This window comes from Thermobia domestica, chromosome 5 (assembly GCF_964235325.1).
Source record: "Thermobia domestica chromosome 5, izTheDome1.hap1.1, whole genome shotgun sequence".
In the NCBI taxonomy this organism is placed as follows: domain Eukaryota; kingdom Metazoa; phylum Arthropoda; class Insecta; order Zygentoma; family Lepismatidae; genus Thermobia; species Thermobia domestica.
This window is the reverse complement of record NC_137458.1, coordinates 38,266,129-38,284,682: the sequence shown is the minus strand read 5'-3', so window position 1 is coordinate 38,284,682 and position 18,554 is coordinate 38,266,129. Positions and strand designations below refer to the sequence as shown.

Below are 18,554 nucleotides of genomic sequence, written 5' to 3'. Positions count from 1 at the left end.
CGTTGAGATTTTCAATAATAATAATAATAATAATAATAATAATAATAATAATAATAATAATAATAATAATAATAATAAAGTTTTATTAATGAAACAATCCACGTATTTTTCAATTCAACACTTAAAGTATATTTCACATTCATAATTTCCTATTTAATCTAAGCATCAGAGCTTAAAAATTTGAGTTCTAAGGGCAAATCATGTAAGAATTTGTCATCCGATATTTTTTAAATATATACCCATCACTGATCAAAACAATACCGGATGTCAGAAAAAAAAAAAACTCACGGGAGGGGAGGGGAGGGGAAAACCGAAATTTTTGCCGTTTCTATTATTCACTATATCTCAGTTACCACTGGAGCTAGAGCATCCGAATTTTTTTAAATTTTGTTTATCTAATTGTCTTCTACAATTTAATTTTAGTGCATTTTTGTGCTATATAATGGTTTTGTTGTTATTTTAAATTTTACTCAGTATTGGTTGCGTGTGATGTCAGTTCTTAGCCACAGATTCTTTAAAAGATCGAATTCGGAAAAATGTTTCCTCTAAAAGTTTTTTTTTTTTTTTTTTTATGCTCTTCCAAAACATGTACGCTTATATTAGTGTAGGACTAAGGGTGCCTGAGTTATAAGCGACTTTATTCTGTCGTGTGCGAAACTAATCACGGCGCGGTTCAAGAGTTACCTTCCCAAAAACGGTAGATATTAGCAGCTGATGATGATGATGATTATATATATATATATATATATATATATATATATATATATATATATATATATATTGTTACACAGTTGTGCCTCGAAGTCCTAGGCCGGACTCCAAATTATAGGGCGAGACGCCCGCGCGTTTCAAATTGTGTATGCAGTAAGGGAAAGAGAAATAGGGAGAACGGAGTCAGGTGAGGTCCAGATTGAATTATCAACCTGATGTCTCATTGACACCAAACCACACGCATGGAATAGTGGTATGACCCTAGCTTTGATTTTTCTCAGATCACAGAGCTGGGTCCTAGAGGCAATAGTTAGGGAATACCACGAGAGCAATAAATATATGAAATCTATTATGTAGTTAGAACCAGGTATAAAACAAAAACTGTAAAAAGAAATGTAAAATAGGAATTTCAATCCCGGCGTGATAGAGAAGAAATCATAGAAATACTAGAAGTCTTAACCACTATTGAGCATGCGCGTGAAGAAGTCTCTCCCATGCTCGATGAGGCTCGTGACGTCGCCTTCGAGCTACGTCAGAAAAGGCAGAAATGCGTGGGACGAAGCGCCCTATAATTTGGAGTCCGGCCTAGGACTTCGAGGCACAACTGTGTAACAATATATATATATAATCCGCCTGCAAGTAAATAATCCTGATGATTAAGTCTGTCTATAATCTAATTAAAAATATCCATTTTTAAAATCAATTGAGGGACTTTTCGGTAAATAACCCATGTCAAAACAAAATTTCTCTGCAGAATGAAAGAACTTTCCTAAGTACAATGGAAGGAGAACTTACTTTCTTTAGAGACCTTTTATTTTCCCTAGAGGACAGATTCCTTTATTAGCAAGTGCTATTGAATCTGTAGAACTGTTTTTAGAAAGCTCCTCAAGGTTAATGCGAAGACCTGTGATGAAGCTAGGTTAATACTTTTAGCAAAATGGAGCCTGGAGAGATTACCTCCAATTAGTGCTGCTTTGAATCCTATGAAGAGATCCCATTACCAAACAGTAATTTGGGAAAACGCTGGTAAGTGTAAGATCGATCTACCAAGGCCAGAAGACTCCGGTTGGTACTTGGAGCACCAAATTCTGAAGCCAGCTTTGAAAACACTCGAAGATATTCCCAAGGCTTGTTTAGATATTACCATAAGTAGCCGTCAAAAACTTGAGTGAAAAACTTGAGTGTGTAAGTTTAAAATGCAACTGTAAGAATCGTGGTTTCGTGTATATTCCTCTAATGTGTAGCTGTCCGAGCTCATATGGTTCGGATTCCACGTTAATCAGGAGGTCTCGTCTTATATAGCCTCACTGCTGAAAGGGACGTTAAACTCAAAATTAACTCAACTCAACTCAATATCACACAAACTTCTTTATCTTTTTCGAGATATAAGAGTAGCATAACATTACTGGGAAATAATTCTAGAAATCAAACAATTTGTTCTCTTGTGTAGAGATTTCTTAACATATGATTTCCTTCTATTACGTTTCTTATTTTAGATTTATTGTATTATAGCAACTGCGTACAATCATAATAATAGGGAAGTGTTTCTTATGTAAATAAGATTTAACAGTTTATTTACAAAGTATGTTAGACATATCTTATTTTATGCTTTTTTTCTAGCGTTACAGTTAGTATTAAGAGGGAAAGGTGGTAAATATATATAAAATGGATGGCAAATTGTTCATCATTCTCTCTTGGAAGACGATTTAGAACCTGGTTCCTGCTCTATTTCGTTCAGTACCACTGTAGTACATAAATGGAAGCACTTGTACCAAAAACAGCCCTTGTTAAAACAAGATTTTTTTTTTTCAAAAAAACGAATAGAAATCTGCATGTTTGTGTATGTTTTACAAGGTATCAGAGATATGTATAAAGAAACAGATTTGCAGAGTTTCTCATAGTGTGTACTAGAGAAAGGTCTCTTTTCATTCTTCAGAGAAATTTTGTTTTGACAAGGGTTATTTTTGCAAAAAGCGCCTCAATTGATATTAAAATTGACATTTTTAATTATATTATATTATAGACAGACTTAATCAGGATTATTTACTTGCAGGCAGATACGATTATATATATATAATAATCATCATCAGCTGCTAATATTTACCGTTTGTGGGAAGGTAACTCTTGAACCGCGCCATGATTAGTTTCGCACACAACAGAATAAAGTCGCTTCTAACTCAGGCACTATTAGTCCTACACTGATGTAAGTGTACATATTTCGAAAAAGCATAAAATGAAGAAAAGAAAAAAAAAAAACTTTTAGAGGAAACATTTTTCCGAATTAGATCTTGTAAAGACTCTGTGGCTAAACACTGATATCACGCGCAACCAATACTGAGTAAAAATGAAAATAATAACAAAACTATTATATTTGGCACAAAAATGCACTAAAATTAAGTTGTAGAACACAATTGGACAAACAAAATAAAAAAATTCGGACACTCTAGCTGGTTACGGAGATATAGTGAATAATAGAAATCGGCTTTACCCCCCTCCCCTCTTGTGAGGGTTTTTTTCCCTGGCATACGGCATTTTTATGATCAGTGATGAGTATATATTCAAAAAATATCGGATGCCGATTTGTTATATGATTTGCTCTTAAACTCGAAAACAAGAGCACTTTTGTTAGTTGATGCCTAGACTAATTATATTTTCTCGACCTAGCACTCACTATGCCACGATACAAGTAACTTTGTATCATATTACAATAAAGTGTGCAAGACCTGAACATTTTGAACATATTTAAATATACATATTACGATGTGGCATATATCTAAAATTGTACACAACGCATGAATGAATGAAATGATGAGAAAAAAAAAGTAAAAAGCCATTGGTTTGATTTGAAAAATTGCAACACTTTAGGTTGAAAACCTATCATTTCCAGCAACTCTCCTCTTATTACATTTTTTCGTATCTGTTGCAATTTTTCAAATTGGACCAGTAGGTTTGGCTCTTCATGGTAGCCTCCCAACAGTAATTGAAAAAGCCAGTAATATTGCTACACTTGACGTATTAGTTCATGCAATAATTGATCGGAAAGCAAATAAAACTTACGCCGTAAGGAAGAAAAAATAATACTACAAATTTGGGTTGCAATCAGCAGTATCGTAGAACGCAGGGGCGGGCGAGAGTAGAGGGGGTGAAATTCGTAACAAGTTGAAAACTGGTTAGAAAAAAAGTATCCATGATGTGAAAAGCAACGCAGCTATTGCTCCGTATTACTGTAACTATTACATTCTCTTGCTACATACTACTATTAATAGTATTACTTTAACTAATACTAACATTAAAAGTTCATATCCTTACTAAGGGTATTACTATTTCGTACTGGAATGCAGCAAAGCAAGAAATAATGTATTGACATCCAAAGTACATATTTCTGAAAACTATCATCTTTGAATCGTAAAAGGCCCCTCAATCATGAGTTTATGTTCTTTTTTAGTAGCGGTCTCTACAGGATGCTATTATTACTGTCCTCTTTGACACACCTCTCCTATCTTTGACAACGGTAATAGACGAAAGCATGTAGTTTTCAACAATCCACTCCGCATCAAAAAGTTTGCTTATCAGCCAAACTTTAAACCACTTATCACAAGGGATCACTTAAGGTCTAGGGTTACAAAAAGTGTTGTTTAACAATTTCTGAAGGGACTGCCTGACTTTGTATCCGATACAAACTTAAACTATTAGCTTGTCAAATCTATTTCAGTGTAGAACACTCAAGAATCAAAATGTTCTCAGTACTGGTCTCGGTGGCTAAGGCAGTAGAACATCTGGTTGCAACATGGGGGATCCGGTTCGATTTCCAGAATGATCATAACCTGATAAATTTTCCGTCGTCTACACCTAGAAACTCTGGGGAGCACTCGAGTCTCGAGATAATGTGTGTACCTAGGGCAACCCTGGAAAAGGAAAAGAGGCCTTGGCGTCCTGTTGACCGTCCACCTCCAATATGGCTGAGGTTAAGAAAGTGTCGAGCTTTACAACAGCATCCTCCTCTACATCCCTTCATGACATGGAACTTAGTACGAGGCACACTTTCTGATCCCAATATTTACAGTTTTACGTATATAATTAACATACTAATAATAAAAAAATAAGTCTTCCTTCTGCGAAACATTAAACTTGGGGTTTTCCCGGAATGTAAACTTGACGAAAATCTTTGTTAGACTGTTTACTGTACATACACATAGCTATAATAAAATGAATTAAAACAAACTTACCAATTGCCATTAGAAGAGTTTGAAAATCTTCTACTGTTTTAATGACTTCTTCATATTCTTCCAAATCACTGCTGTGGCTTGGAATTGTAGCTGATAAACAATTTTTGATGAAGCACTCACAAAATTCTTCACAAACAAACTCTCCCAGTTTGTTCAAAAAAGACACTTCTTGCGATATAGAAATGCTAAAGTGAGCATGCAAGAAATTAAACGCTTCCTTTAAGTTCGAAATTACTTCCAGAAAAGGACGAGGTGGTGTCTTTATTTTGCTTTCCACTTCCAAGAAGGAACACGAATCTTTCTTCTCAAAACGTAGAACAGTCTCGTGTAAAATTACTGGTTTCAAAACATAATTCAAGAACCTTATACTAAAGCGTCTTGCTTTGAAGTCTAAATCATTAAAGTGATTCAACGCTTGTAACAACTTTTCTACTTCACTTGGTCGAATAGATTTCACTATCAAAACTACTTTTGTAAGATCGGTGTCCACTTTCGTTTCTTCCCAACGAATACACTCCCGCCAAATCTCTCCCAAGTCATACAAAAACTTCTCACGCTGAACAGTCCAATCTTTCCGTAGACACTGAATAATATCTAATGGCAGAATCTCATCTGGAGGAGCTTGCAACAATTCATGCACTTTTTCCAAACTCTTCGCTGACTCCACATAATGTCCATGAAGTTGGGCGTCTCGAGCCTCCGACAATTTATTATCAACTTGTACTAAATAATCAACCGTCTGAAGCGTCAAGCTTACCTCTTGTAGTGATTCAGAAAGTTGTTTGAGTTCCCCTGTCGAATTCTGTAAATTAACTTTGGTCTGAAAGAAAAGACAATTCAAAATATTAGGAAAATATATAAGTATACAACAGTAAATTTTAAGACTACTTTTTGTTTAAACTGAATGAATTGGAAGTATGCAAGCAAATGAAATAGAAATGCCCTAATGAAAATATACGAACATGGTATAAGTTGCGCACTGAGTAGGGATGTACCGATACCACTTTTTCACTGATAACCAATACCGATACTTTTGGACACATTTCTTATAGATTATCAGGAATTTTCAGAATAATGAAATGATCAACATTGTAAGAGGGTATATTAGTTGTAAGGCTAAAATTTGATGTACAAAGACAAAAAGCATAATTTCATATTAGGTTTTACACAAAAACTATATTTCCTCTAAATTTAATCCAGTTCACATAAAATGAACTAAAGAGCAGCAAATACTTAAATAGTGTAAAATTAATTCTAAGAGTCAGTGATTGATATTTAGAGTGATAATGTACTTTGGTAGTTACATTGTATTTAACTAACTAACTAACTAACTCTATGGCCTATGGAACCCGGAGGTTCAGTGCCGCGTTCACAAAAGCTCTCCACTGACTTCTATCCTTAGCTAATTGGATCCAGTTTCTATTTTGTATTCCTATCTCTGCGAGATCCATCTTAATATTATCCTCCCATCTGCGCCTAGGTCTTCCTAATGGTCGTTTTCCTATGGGTCTACCAGTCAAGACTTTGAAAGCGTTTCTACTTTCTTCCATTGTAGCTACATGACCTGCCCACCTAAGCCTCCTAGACTTGACGACCCTAACAATGTTGGGTAAACCGTATAAACTATGTAGTTCCTCGTTATGAAGCTTCCGCCATTCCCCATTCTCGTTCCTCTTGAGTCCGAATATTCTTCTCAGGATCCTGTTCTCAAATACTTTCAGTCTATGTTCTTCCCTCAGAGTAAGTGACCATGTTTCACAGCCATACAGAACAACAGGCATAATTATCGTTTTGTATATTTTAAGCTTCAAATTCCTCGACAGAATTCGCGACGACAAGAGATTTTGAACCGAATAGTAACACGAATTCCCTGCTTTTAGTCGACATTTAATTTCTTCGTGAATATGATTTTCGTCTGTTAATATTGATCCTAAATATTTGAAAGTATCCACTTTATCAAAAGTATTATTTAATATTTTAACGCATCCATAATTTGCCGTATTACGGTCCCGACGCACTTCCATGTATTTAGTTTTCTCTGCATTTACTTCTAAACCCATGTCCCTGCAAGCGTTTAATAATATCTCTGCATTTATTTCTACTGTTCTCCTATCATCCCCTATTAAATTTACATCATCAGCATATGCCATAACCTGGTGAATGCCGTTCAACTCTAGGCCCTGGTTGCTATCTTTGATTTTCCTTATGACGTATTCCAGCACAAAGTTAAATAATAATGGCGACAACGCATCTCCTTGTTTCAGGCCATTTTCGACGTGGAAGCTCGTGGACAAAAGCTCGTGTAAGCTCGTAGTTACATTGTATTTACTAGTCTTTATTACATACATATAATGCAAACGGATACTACCGTTTATAGTATTGTTTATAAAATTATGCTTGTTGAACCAAGTGTTGCTATGTATACCATACAAAAATAAGAGGGTTATTTAAGCTAAGTCGAAAACGGTAACACTATTTATTTATTAACTTTAGAACTAATTGTTTTTAACCAGTAAGTAGGAGAAAATGGTGACAAAGTAAGCGTCTTGTGGGTTTTTTCCATAGTATTTTCTTCTGAATCGAAACATCTGTCTCGTTTGGGATTCAACAGATCTGCTATTCTGACCCTGGGCACCCGAAGTAGCAGGGCAGGGTGGGACTCAACGGGCTCACGAAAATGCAGGGTAAAAAAAAATCATGATTTAAAAAAAAAAAAAAAACATTTTTGTTGATTTTTTTGATTTAAATCTATTTTTTTGATTTAAATCAAATCTTTCTCCTCGTATAATACAAGTCGCAAACTGAAGAAAAAGCGTTAGGAATTAGTATTAAATGCTAATTATGCCATTTAAGTGAAAATACTGGGGTTGAATTTTGAATTATCCCCAATCGTTAACCTATATCAATCCCAAGCAATGTTTCTTAACCCTTTTAAATTATGGCTCTTTTTTAAAGGTAAATTATAGACTTTCAGTCAAGCAACTACAGCATCATCCCTATTTATCCTAGGATCATGGTACATACATCACTCTCTTTAGAATAGAACAGCTTTTGAAGCGGCAACATTCACATTTCCCTATCATGTCCCTGAAGAGGGAAATTTTGAGAGTAATTGGCATTTCTTTTTACTTTTTTTTTTTTTTTTTTTTTAAATTTTGATCCCCTCTGGATTCCCCTGTGTTAACGCACAGATTTCAAAATCAACTGGGAAATACTAAGAAGGGGTGTACTAAATGTGTGTACAAAATTTCAAGCTTCTATCTTGAGTAGTAAGGGTGAGGAAATTATTTAACAGTGAGCTAAGAACATTCCCAAATGCCCCAGATGACCCGGATGTTATATAACAATTTCCGCAGACATCCCTATTTATCCTAGGATCATGATTTGTACATTATTATCTTCAGAATAAAACAAATTTTCAAATGGTACCCTTTAAATGTTTCCATCATGTATCGGGCGGGTAAATCACGAAAAAGAATTTTCTGTTAAAAATATCTTTTTATTATTATTATTATTATTATTTTTTTTTTTTTTTTTTTTTAAACCTCTGTGGACCTCTCCCCCAGTTTTAAGGCAGAGATCTGAAAAATAATGAGGGGTACACTGAGTAAATGTGCAAAATTTCAATCTTGTAGGTGCAAAAGTATTCTAAGCCCACGAAAAATAATATTCCCCAAATACCCCAGATTCCCGTATAAAACAGGATCTCAGGTAACAGTTTCCTGAGACATCCCTATTTATCCTAGGAGCATAGTACGTACATCATTTTCTTCAGAATAGAACAGCCTTTGAAACGGTCCATTCATATGTCTCCATCTGAGGCGGGAAAATCACGAAAAAAGCTTTGCCCCTCTGGACCCCGCTGTTTCCACGCAGAGATCTGAAAAAATCTGAAAATTGTTAAGGGATGCACTGAACGAGTGTGCAAAATTTCAGTCTTCTGAATGCAAAATGTAACCTGCCAAAAAATAATAATAATATGCATAACAAAAAATATCTTTTTAAATTTATGACGTCATCACACACTATGCCTCAACGCAGAAAGGCGTGAAAGCATATGTAACGTGTTCTAAAATGCCTCTAGTCTTGAAGAAAACGAAGTAAAAAGCCTTATTGGTACTTTTTTAATTGAATAATGAAGATTCTACCTTATCACCTAAAAATAGGTGATATAATTTAAAAGGCTAAGCATTAAGGAAAAAGTACAGCAACGTTTATCAAAATGACACTTTTTTTCACAAAAGTTATTGATATTTGGCAGGGGCCTATTTTTAAAAACTCAGAACTAGCTTGCGGCATGAAATACATAAATTTCGCCTAAAATTATATATATATATATATATATATATATATATATATATATATATTGAGAGGGGATAGGATCCCTCTAAATACGCCCTATTATCTGGGAACAAATAAACAGACACACACAAAAAAGAATTTTCGTCTTAAATGTCGATGGTGATTTCCCCGTTGAAATAGTTAACGATTTTAAAACCCAAACCCAATGTTACGAAAAGAAGAAAGCAGGATTGCTCCGTTACCAGTTCAAAACGGGATTTTCCCTAATCATCCTCTGCATGACACTTGTTTTCATACTATACTGTACATTTGAGCCTCATTGTATTATGATTATTAACTTCCATAATCGAAATAAAAGAACAGAAACGGGATTTTACTTATTTTCACTTTAAATTAATTTATTTCGGAATTTGATTTAAATCAATGATTTTTATTTAAAAAATCAAGTGATTTAAATCAGACTGATTTAAATCAATCCACCCTGCGAAAATGTATACGTAATATAGCAACCATGGAACCCCCCCTTCCAGAAAATTTTCTTTGGGCGCCCATGATCCTGACTGAAGACCCTTGGCTTTTCTTCTTCACTATTTTGGCATCGAAGGACTAAAAATATCAGCTGAGTGCGAGTAGTGCATATCAAAGGGGTACACATGGATAAAGAAATCGATGAAATATAAGTGTCACTGTTAATATTCCGGTTGACAATAGTTCGGAAAATGTATCGATAAATATCGGTGTCCATTTGCCGATACCGATATATCGGTATATCCCTAGCACTGAGCGTACATGGATGAAATAGAAACTGCGACAAAGCACAGGAGATGTGAGCGCTCCACCGTAAATTTCCATTACGAATTAGTTTTATATATTTATTATACATATACGGTTAACACGATGTAACTATTAGATTGATTGATCTGTATTTGCGTCAAATGTAAGACTTATCCTGTACAACAAAGTAGTTATATTTTAATAAAACAATTTCAATGTATTCTGACATCTTTATTGATGACTTTTAAAAACTGCTAAACTTACACGTGTGAAGATTTTTTCCTACCTGTGGAAACTTTCTGAAAGGAAAGAAAAGTCCAATTTAGAATTTTTCAGAAGTCATCGACAAAGTTATCAAGCGCATACTGAAACTGTTTGATTAAAATAAACTTAGCATAGCTGCTTTCGTTCGACATCAATTTCCGCAATAAGTTAAGCTTTGCATTTCTTGCACAATACACTGTTATTGTTAGTGTGTATGCAGTGATTACCAATATTTCAAGAAATTATTGCTGATAAATGTACAAAATATTTGTAAAACCGTAGCTCTTCATTAGTATCTGACTGTCGAAGGCAACAGGGTTTGTTGCAGAAATCATTCAAGGAATATAACAATCGGTTTAGGATTCCCAGAGCATATAATAGGTTAATGCTAGTTCAACTTCACAAATTTGATTTTCTATATCCTGTTGTTTTTCCTGTATCTTGTTGTGTAGATTTTTTGAAGTAATCATAACACGACAGATAAACAAGACGAATATCTTCTGAGTTTTAATGTATATTAATAAAGCAAAATTAAATTTGACCTTGGGACGTCTCCTTTTTTGTTTTCAACCCGAATTTTCGGCAACTCTTGCCTCTTACCTTTACCCAGGGATGAAAAATTTCGACGAGAAATTCTACCGATTATATTACTTTTGTTGTGTTCTACTTATTTCTCAAAATTCTTGGTTACTCATCCTGTTTTTCAGAGTTTTCTTTTGGGAAAGTACTTGAAGATAACAAAAGAAATGTGACGAAAGGAATCTTGTTTCTCGTCGAAATTGTTCGTCCCTAGTTAAAGGTAATAGCTAAGAGTTACCAAAAATTCAAGTTGAAAATTAAAAAAGAAGACTACCAAGGTTTGATTTATTATTATACATTAATATGAAAGTACGTAAACAAAACGAATAATGAAAGAGGAAACAACCGATTTTTTTTACACACCATATCCTCTATAGATGTGAATTCAACAACGTACCGAGTTAAAAACTGACTGACTGGACCAAAAGTCGAACCCGGGATCTCCGACATGCAGTGTCGATGCGTTAACCACACCGAATCGGTTGTTTCCAATTTCATTAATATCTATAGAAATCACAACCGATATATGGACACAAGGATTGTCCAAGCACAGCAGGGGTCTGTGGTACAACCCACGTGGTCTGAGTGGAGATCATCGACCTCGAGAGTGAGAGACTGGGTGGCTGTTCTGGGAGTCGGACTGGGTGGCATAGTGGTTAACGCATCGGCACGGTATGCTGGAGGTTCGGGTTCGAGTCTCGGTCCAGTCCGACTCCCACTTTTTCACTCTTTGTACGTTAAAAACGAACAAATTAACATCTTCCGAGTTTATTCATAAGCCTTCTCTGCAAACAGATCTACCTTGTTTATTGTGTCTTTAAGAACTTTTTTTGAATGGCTTCAGTCACTTGCTGTGTGACCCTTCACAGCACCCGTCCCTCACATAAAGATAGAATCACTTTATCTAAATAAGTAAATTCAATACTTCTACGGAGCTTCTCAAATTTCCTTAATGTAGTCTTTGACTGCAAGCAAATTAAATATTAATTTAAAGAGAGAATGTGACGAATTTTCAATGTTAGGCTATGAAAAGCGGTGTCTTGCGCACCGCAGATGTAATATTGTGGTGTATTGAAATGGAGGTCAACAATTTGTTTGGAAATAATAAGGCACATATATTTCTACAGACTGGTTTTAGGAAAGAGAGACTGTTCTTACAAGGAGTAAGGGAATTATAGATGACTAACATGCATGAAGGAGTTGATTTTAGTTTAGCGCCCCTTTCAGCAGCGAGGCTATATGAGACGTGGACCTACTGATTAACGTGGAATCCGAACCACATGAGCTCCCGCCGAGAATCGAACCCGGGTCTCCCACGCCAAAGGCGCGTACGCTAACCGCTTAGCCACGGAGGAGCTCAACATGCATGAAGGAGTGGAGTAATACTGTCAGCATGACAAAGGAGGGGCAAGTCATATCGAGTTGGTTGACTTGATTGCATAGGTGGAGAGAAATGTTAGACCATAAAAGAAAGGTCATGGGTGGATAAGTATAGTGAATGGCCCCAGACGAATCTTGAGACAAGTGGGTGGTATGTAGGTATCACCAAGATACATTAATCCCTGTCGTTTCATACCTCAACTCGCATTGGTTCAAGAGAAATGGCGCAAAATTGGAAAAGTGGAATTAATTTATTTCTCAAGAATGGCTCGTTCGATTTTGTACGAACTTGGATGTATGTATAGGTGTATACAAGGGCTTCGTCTGAAAAATTTAACAGCTCCCCCGACCATTTTCCCCACTCAAAAAATTTGATTCAATATTTTGAGCCCCTTTAGACCTATGATGGTCTGCGAGCACAATTATGAAAAAATTATTTTAGATGTCGCTTTAACCCTAGAATCAAATATATTCTTTTTTCCAAAATTGTATCACGGGTATGCCAAGATCAAAATTAATTAAACCAACCATACCACACCTAAAAGGGGGCAAATGCAGAAAGAAGAGATATTAATGTAGTTTTTGCATATTTGCTAAGTAAATGAATGAGAAATCACACCTGAAGTGTCAAATTCACAGGCCCCATTTAATGGCCTGTGGTGCCCCCATCTCTTGTTTGGTATATAGTGAAACTGTTGATAATTAACAATTTATTTGGGAATGAACACCCATGTCATTTTAAGACAAACACGAAACAATGAATCATTGCGATTGTGTGAATTTGTTGCGAAAAAACGAATATCGGCAGCTAGGAACGTCTATTGCGATTTTTCTTGTGGGACAAGATCCCCTATCTACGTAAGAATTGTACGTTTTACATTGGTAAATTAGTAGTCAATGGCTTAAATCATAGTCCCTGTAAAACTTATATTGAGGACAAAGATTATGAAGTTCCTATGCCTGCATTTAAAGGCAAAAAGTCACAATTGTCAACTGCAGATGCAAATGATACTAAGTTTCTTACAAGAATTCGTTGTGCAGTTGAAGCTACACATGGAATGCTGAAAGAAAAGTATCGTCTGTTGGATGAAATATATTGACAATAAAATGATAGCTAGTATCGGTCCGTAGTATAAAATTGCTAGTTTTCTACACAATAAATTCTCCATACGTGTGACACCAGATAAAAACCGCTCCGCAATCACCGCAACATGGAATCTGCAAAAACTTCAGGAAACTAAAATAAGTTTGCAGCCTTTATTAAACAGAAGAAATTGCGAACAAGAAAACTTCCGTTTATTTCTACAAAGTATTTCTTTACAGGATATTGAAGATTTTCCTCGAATGACCGAAAAATATTTGAAAAGATTGTTTTGTGGATCCTTCCAATATAAACAGGCGATATGTTATTTGGCTGAAATGTTGGATGAAAGAAGTAATATTAATATGCAATATGTTAAAGACAACGACAAGACATTGAAAACGACAGTGCATTCAAGACCTAGTGATTAATAAAAATGGAAGTTTGGTATACTAATTGGTAGTTGTATTTAAATAAGGTTATTTCACTGGGAAGCAGTATTTCAACCTGTTAGAACTGAGCATAAGAGGTAGGTTTTATTTATTTATTTGTAGAAGTTAAGTAAAAGAACAGTTTCACCTCTAAATGCTTAACTACAATTTTACTGACAAAGAAAATTTTAATTTTTACAAGAGGATATTAATAATACCATATACATATTCTCGGACTTATATGCCACAACCTATTTACGCTTGCAGACTAAAACTAAAAGCTCAGACTGGTTTTTTAACCAAATTTAACAAATGTTAACGAATGAGACTTACATGTGCAAATGATACCCTCTCAACCCAAGTCGGAAGTTAGTTCTGCCGCAAATGGCTAATGCGCTTTTTGGCGACAGGGTTTGAAAAAAAAACGTTTTTTTTAAAAAAGTCCAACTCACCTGGCTCCATATGGGGTTTTTCGGGTTTAATTGTTTTTTTCTGCTTTATTTTATTTTATTTTATATTATTTTATTTTTTTTATTTTATTTTATTTTTTTTTTTAATATTTCAGTGTCTTTGGGTAAAAGTGTTAAAATGTGATTTATATTTCAAGATTGTTATTGTCACAACTTGCAACAATTTTCTACTCTGCTGTTTTGAAAAAATGGCCACCATTTTGAAATTTTACATTAGATCGCCGAGAAAATCTATACAGCAAATTTAGCATATCTAGTGCTTCCACCGTTAAAATTTCAACTTTAAAGACTGAAAATTGTGCTTTGTAGCGTGGATACTCGCTATTTTGAAAACAAAATGGCCGCCATTTTGACATTTTACGTTGGTATGCTGTCAAAATCTATACTGAAAATTTTAACTTAAAAGACGGAAAGCTGTACCCTGCAGTGTATGTGGTAGAGGCACACAAACGAGTTGATTTTGTGTTTAACGTCCCCATCAGCAGCAAGGCTATATGAGACGGGACTTGCTGATTAACGTGGAATCCAAACCACATGAGCTCCCACCGGGAATCGAACCCGGGTCTCCCACGCCGAAGACGCGTACACTAACCTCTTAGCCATGAAGAAGCTCGGCAGACAAACGAACAAATGTAGATCAAGTCATCCAGAAACCTGATTGACGTTCGCCAAATATGAATACCAAAAGGGGTCTATTAATTTAAAACGAAGATACAATTCATGCTGTATGAAATAAATAAATGTTTCAAAATGTCTTATATGAAATTAACATCTTCCAGCGTAAAATAAATAACTTTATTGTTGAAGTTCACTTCCGATACTTTGTACGTTCAATTACGGAAATTTCCCGAGCACTTGTTGCAAGACTATTTTTTTTTCGAAAATTAATTTAAAACAATTAACAAAGATATAATTGATATTTTATAAAGTAATTGTTTCCAAATATCTCAAATGAAATTAAATACATAACTTCCAGCGTAAAATAAATAGTTTTATTGTTGAAGTATTTATTTCCGAAGCTTCTGCGTTCAATTGCGGAAATTTCCCGAGCACTTCTTTCACGGCGGATTTTTTTTCGAAAATACAGGTTTCTTTACTGTACATCGAAACTTCCACTAGTACGGAAATTTGAATTCAGTACTTGAAACAGTAAGCGTTATACAGTCTTCGGAACTCCGAACATTAAGCTTCTTAAATTTGACAAGAATTTTTACACTTGCTGGTGTTGATTCTATAGAATGCTTATTTGAAGAGTAGCAACAAATGACTGAACTAAACTGTTGTTGTTGGAAAACCAAATTTTACTGCAGAATACTTGTGTTTTACATCAAAGATAAGAATACTAATAATTTTACTAATGTATTTACATATTTACTATTAGTACCGGCACCTATTGCCTTCAACGTGTCAAACGTATGAGGGATAACGTCCCTCGGTATCGCCGAGCGCACTATTCACGGAAAGTATTTTCTAAAGTACAAAATTGCATATTGTACTACAAATAGGCTATAAGCATAATCCATACATTACTTTGCTCTATAACTATCTCAAGCTAAGTTAAGTTTTTATTTATTTATTTATTCATTCATTCAGTGCATTCAGAACTTTACAAAGGTCTTATGCTGAATGTTGTACAGGGTGCGGCACGTAAAACCGGCCCGTAAAGTGAACATATAAAATGAAATGTAATGTATTGGATATGATTAACTACGTCTGCAACTTCTCTCACTCGCATGAACCTGTTGACTCAATCTCCTGGTTGACTTTCGAGGACTTCTTGTCATTATCTCCTCCACCTGCATCTTTAATTCAGGTGTGCAGACAGATGGTTGTCTGTTCCTGAAAGCATTTTGAACCGATCCTGTACGCCGCCATTTTCAATCAATTCCTGAATGGTGCTTTTTGCTGGCACAGAACGTCCTGGAAATTTTTCCCGAAACAAATTCTTTGTTTTCACAAAAGATCCAGTGAGAATGAACCCTTCAACAATGGCAACACGCTCGGGTATCGAATACGGCATTATCACACACTGACACTCACCCGGCTTAACACAACGAGGCCTTTTTCTCAACTGGTTTCGACAAACGTAAGTCGACCCGACCTCGACACGCCATCTCTTGGTAGGAAGGTAGATTATTTAAGTGTTGCCAAAAACACAATATACCAGAATATTACGACGGGCCGGTTTTACGTGCCGCACCCTGTATATCTTAACGTGAAAGCATCGAATTCGCACAAGGAAACTCGAAGATCATAAAAATCACTTTCAATGTGATTACCTTAGTTGTACCAATAATATACTAACAAAAAACTCAAAAATTCAGGTTGGTTTCAAAGCTTTTTTTTTTAGGTGGGTCCAACCCGAAAAAAACTTTTTTTTTTTGGGCTGGGCCCACTTGGGCAAACCCTGTTTGGCAATGCCTTTGTTTCTTCCGTTTCCAATCTTGGCAATTGCTAAGGCCACAATGCTGATCGCAGTTATTAAATTGGAATTAAGCGCTCAACCCTTGGAGTTCTAGTACCTATTTTTAGATACTAAGGTAGTATCTTCATTATTCGATTAAAAAAAGAACCATAAAACTTTTTATTAAAAAAAAAAAATCTAGAGGCATTGTAGAACACGTTACGTGTAGTTTCATGCATTTCTGCGTCGAGACATAGATGATGACGTCATAACTTTTAAAAAATGTTTTGTTTGTTATACCACGTTCCAGTGGAGAAAAGGGACGACATCCAGAAAAAAATATTTTTCTTTTTTTTATTCAAAAAACTTCTAAAAGAGAGGCATTAAAAACTTTAGTGAACAATAGAAAGAAGTAACTTTATACAAAGCAAAAACAATAACCGTCCTTAACACGGAAGAGAATTCTTCGCAAAACTATTAACAGACACTGCACAGAAAATCTTACGTGACGCCACAGTCAAAAGAAACAGGTTCTTCGACGGAAATTCATCTAAGCGTCCTCATTACAAGATGGATGGAAAGCGGTGACCGAGTTTAGAAATATCAAAAATAATATTTTGGCCAAAGTGGAATAGGATACAGGGCTATGACGTATTTGGGTCAATGTTACGGTTTGTAATGTGAAAGAGAATTGAGATGGTTTATAACGACTTGTTTCGCTTTGTTCGAAAATCAGTACGATTCAGACCCATGCGTGAGCTAGATCTCTCCGCACTTCATAACCCGCGAAGACCCATCCGTGGTCTGTAGGGCAAGTAAAACATCAGCTCCGAGACTTATCTCACCTAGCTGAATTAACTTACGGCAAAAGTGTACTTGTGTTTAAGCCACTTTGTGTAATCGCGAATTTTACTCGTCGTTACATTTTGTTTTATAGTGTAGGAATGATTGTAATTATGTAAGTACAATAAGTCGTATATTACAAGTATGCATAACTGATTAATTACGATAGTGCAAGATAGGGTTAACTAGGTCTCACTATGGCGTTGGCCAGGAGGGAGTTTAATATCGCTTTCTCTCGAAATTCATCTTCATGGCGAATGACTCTTTGGATACATTCATAATTACACTGTGTAATATTTATGTTACATATAAATGCTGTCAATCTAGGTTGGAATGTTTTATGTTTTGGACAGCACGATCCTAAAACCCAGGATCTTTGATACTTTATACTACCTTGTTATGATCCTTTGTAATTAACTCTGAAAATAACAATAATTTACTACAATAAAAGGTATCGAAAGTTTCAAGTTGATTTGCTTTCATTTAATGGTTAATAGGTAACAGTGAATACCTAGGTTATTTCTTTACTGTGTTCTAAATTTATATAAAACCGACTAAAATTCAATTTCTCTACATTTATTATATGTAGAAGTTAGGCCTATTTTTTATTATTTTTTGACGGGCTTACTTTTGAACCTAGAATATTGACATTTTGTAGAAACATTCAGTCCACCAAGTAGTATTTATCAGATTTTTTCAGATCTCTGCGTGGTCCAGAGGGACAAAAACGTAAAAACACCTTTTATTCGCGACCTTCACGCCTTAAATACATGATGGAGACATGTGAATGGTACCATTTGAAAGGCAGTTCTATTCTGAAGAGAATGATTGAAGAACCATGATCCTAGGGTAAATACGGGTGTCTCAGGAAATTTTTACCTGAGATCCTGAAAAAAAAAAAAAATTGGGTTAGGAATACTTTTATTATTTTATGGCAGGCTTATTTTTGCACCTAGAAGTTTGAAATTTTGCACAAACATTCACTCCACCGAGTAGTATTTATCAGACTTTTAAAGATCTCTGTGCTAACACAGGAAGGGTCCAGAGAGGTAAAAAGTTTAAAAAAGGGACATTTTAACCAAAAAATCC

The 18,554-nt window shown here is 35.2% G+C and overlaps 1 protein-coding gene across 3 annotated transcripts in view; it reads right to left on the bottom strand.

The window, feature by feature from the left end:
- Positions 1-18,554, bottom strand: part of Zw10 (Zeste-white 10 kinetochore protein) — a 98,505-nt gene that overhangs the window by 57,030 nt on the left and 22,921 nt on the right. For all 3 annotated transcript variants that reach the window (XM_081758534.1, XM_081758531.1, XM_081758533.1), the window contains exon 3: positions 4,938-5,757. In XM_081758534.1, the coding sequence (XP_081614660.1) occupies positions 4,938-5,757 (820 nt within the window). The remainder of the gene's footprint in view (positions 1-4,937; positions 5,758-18,554) is intronic.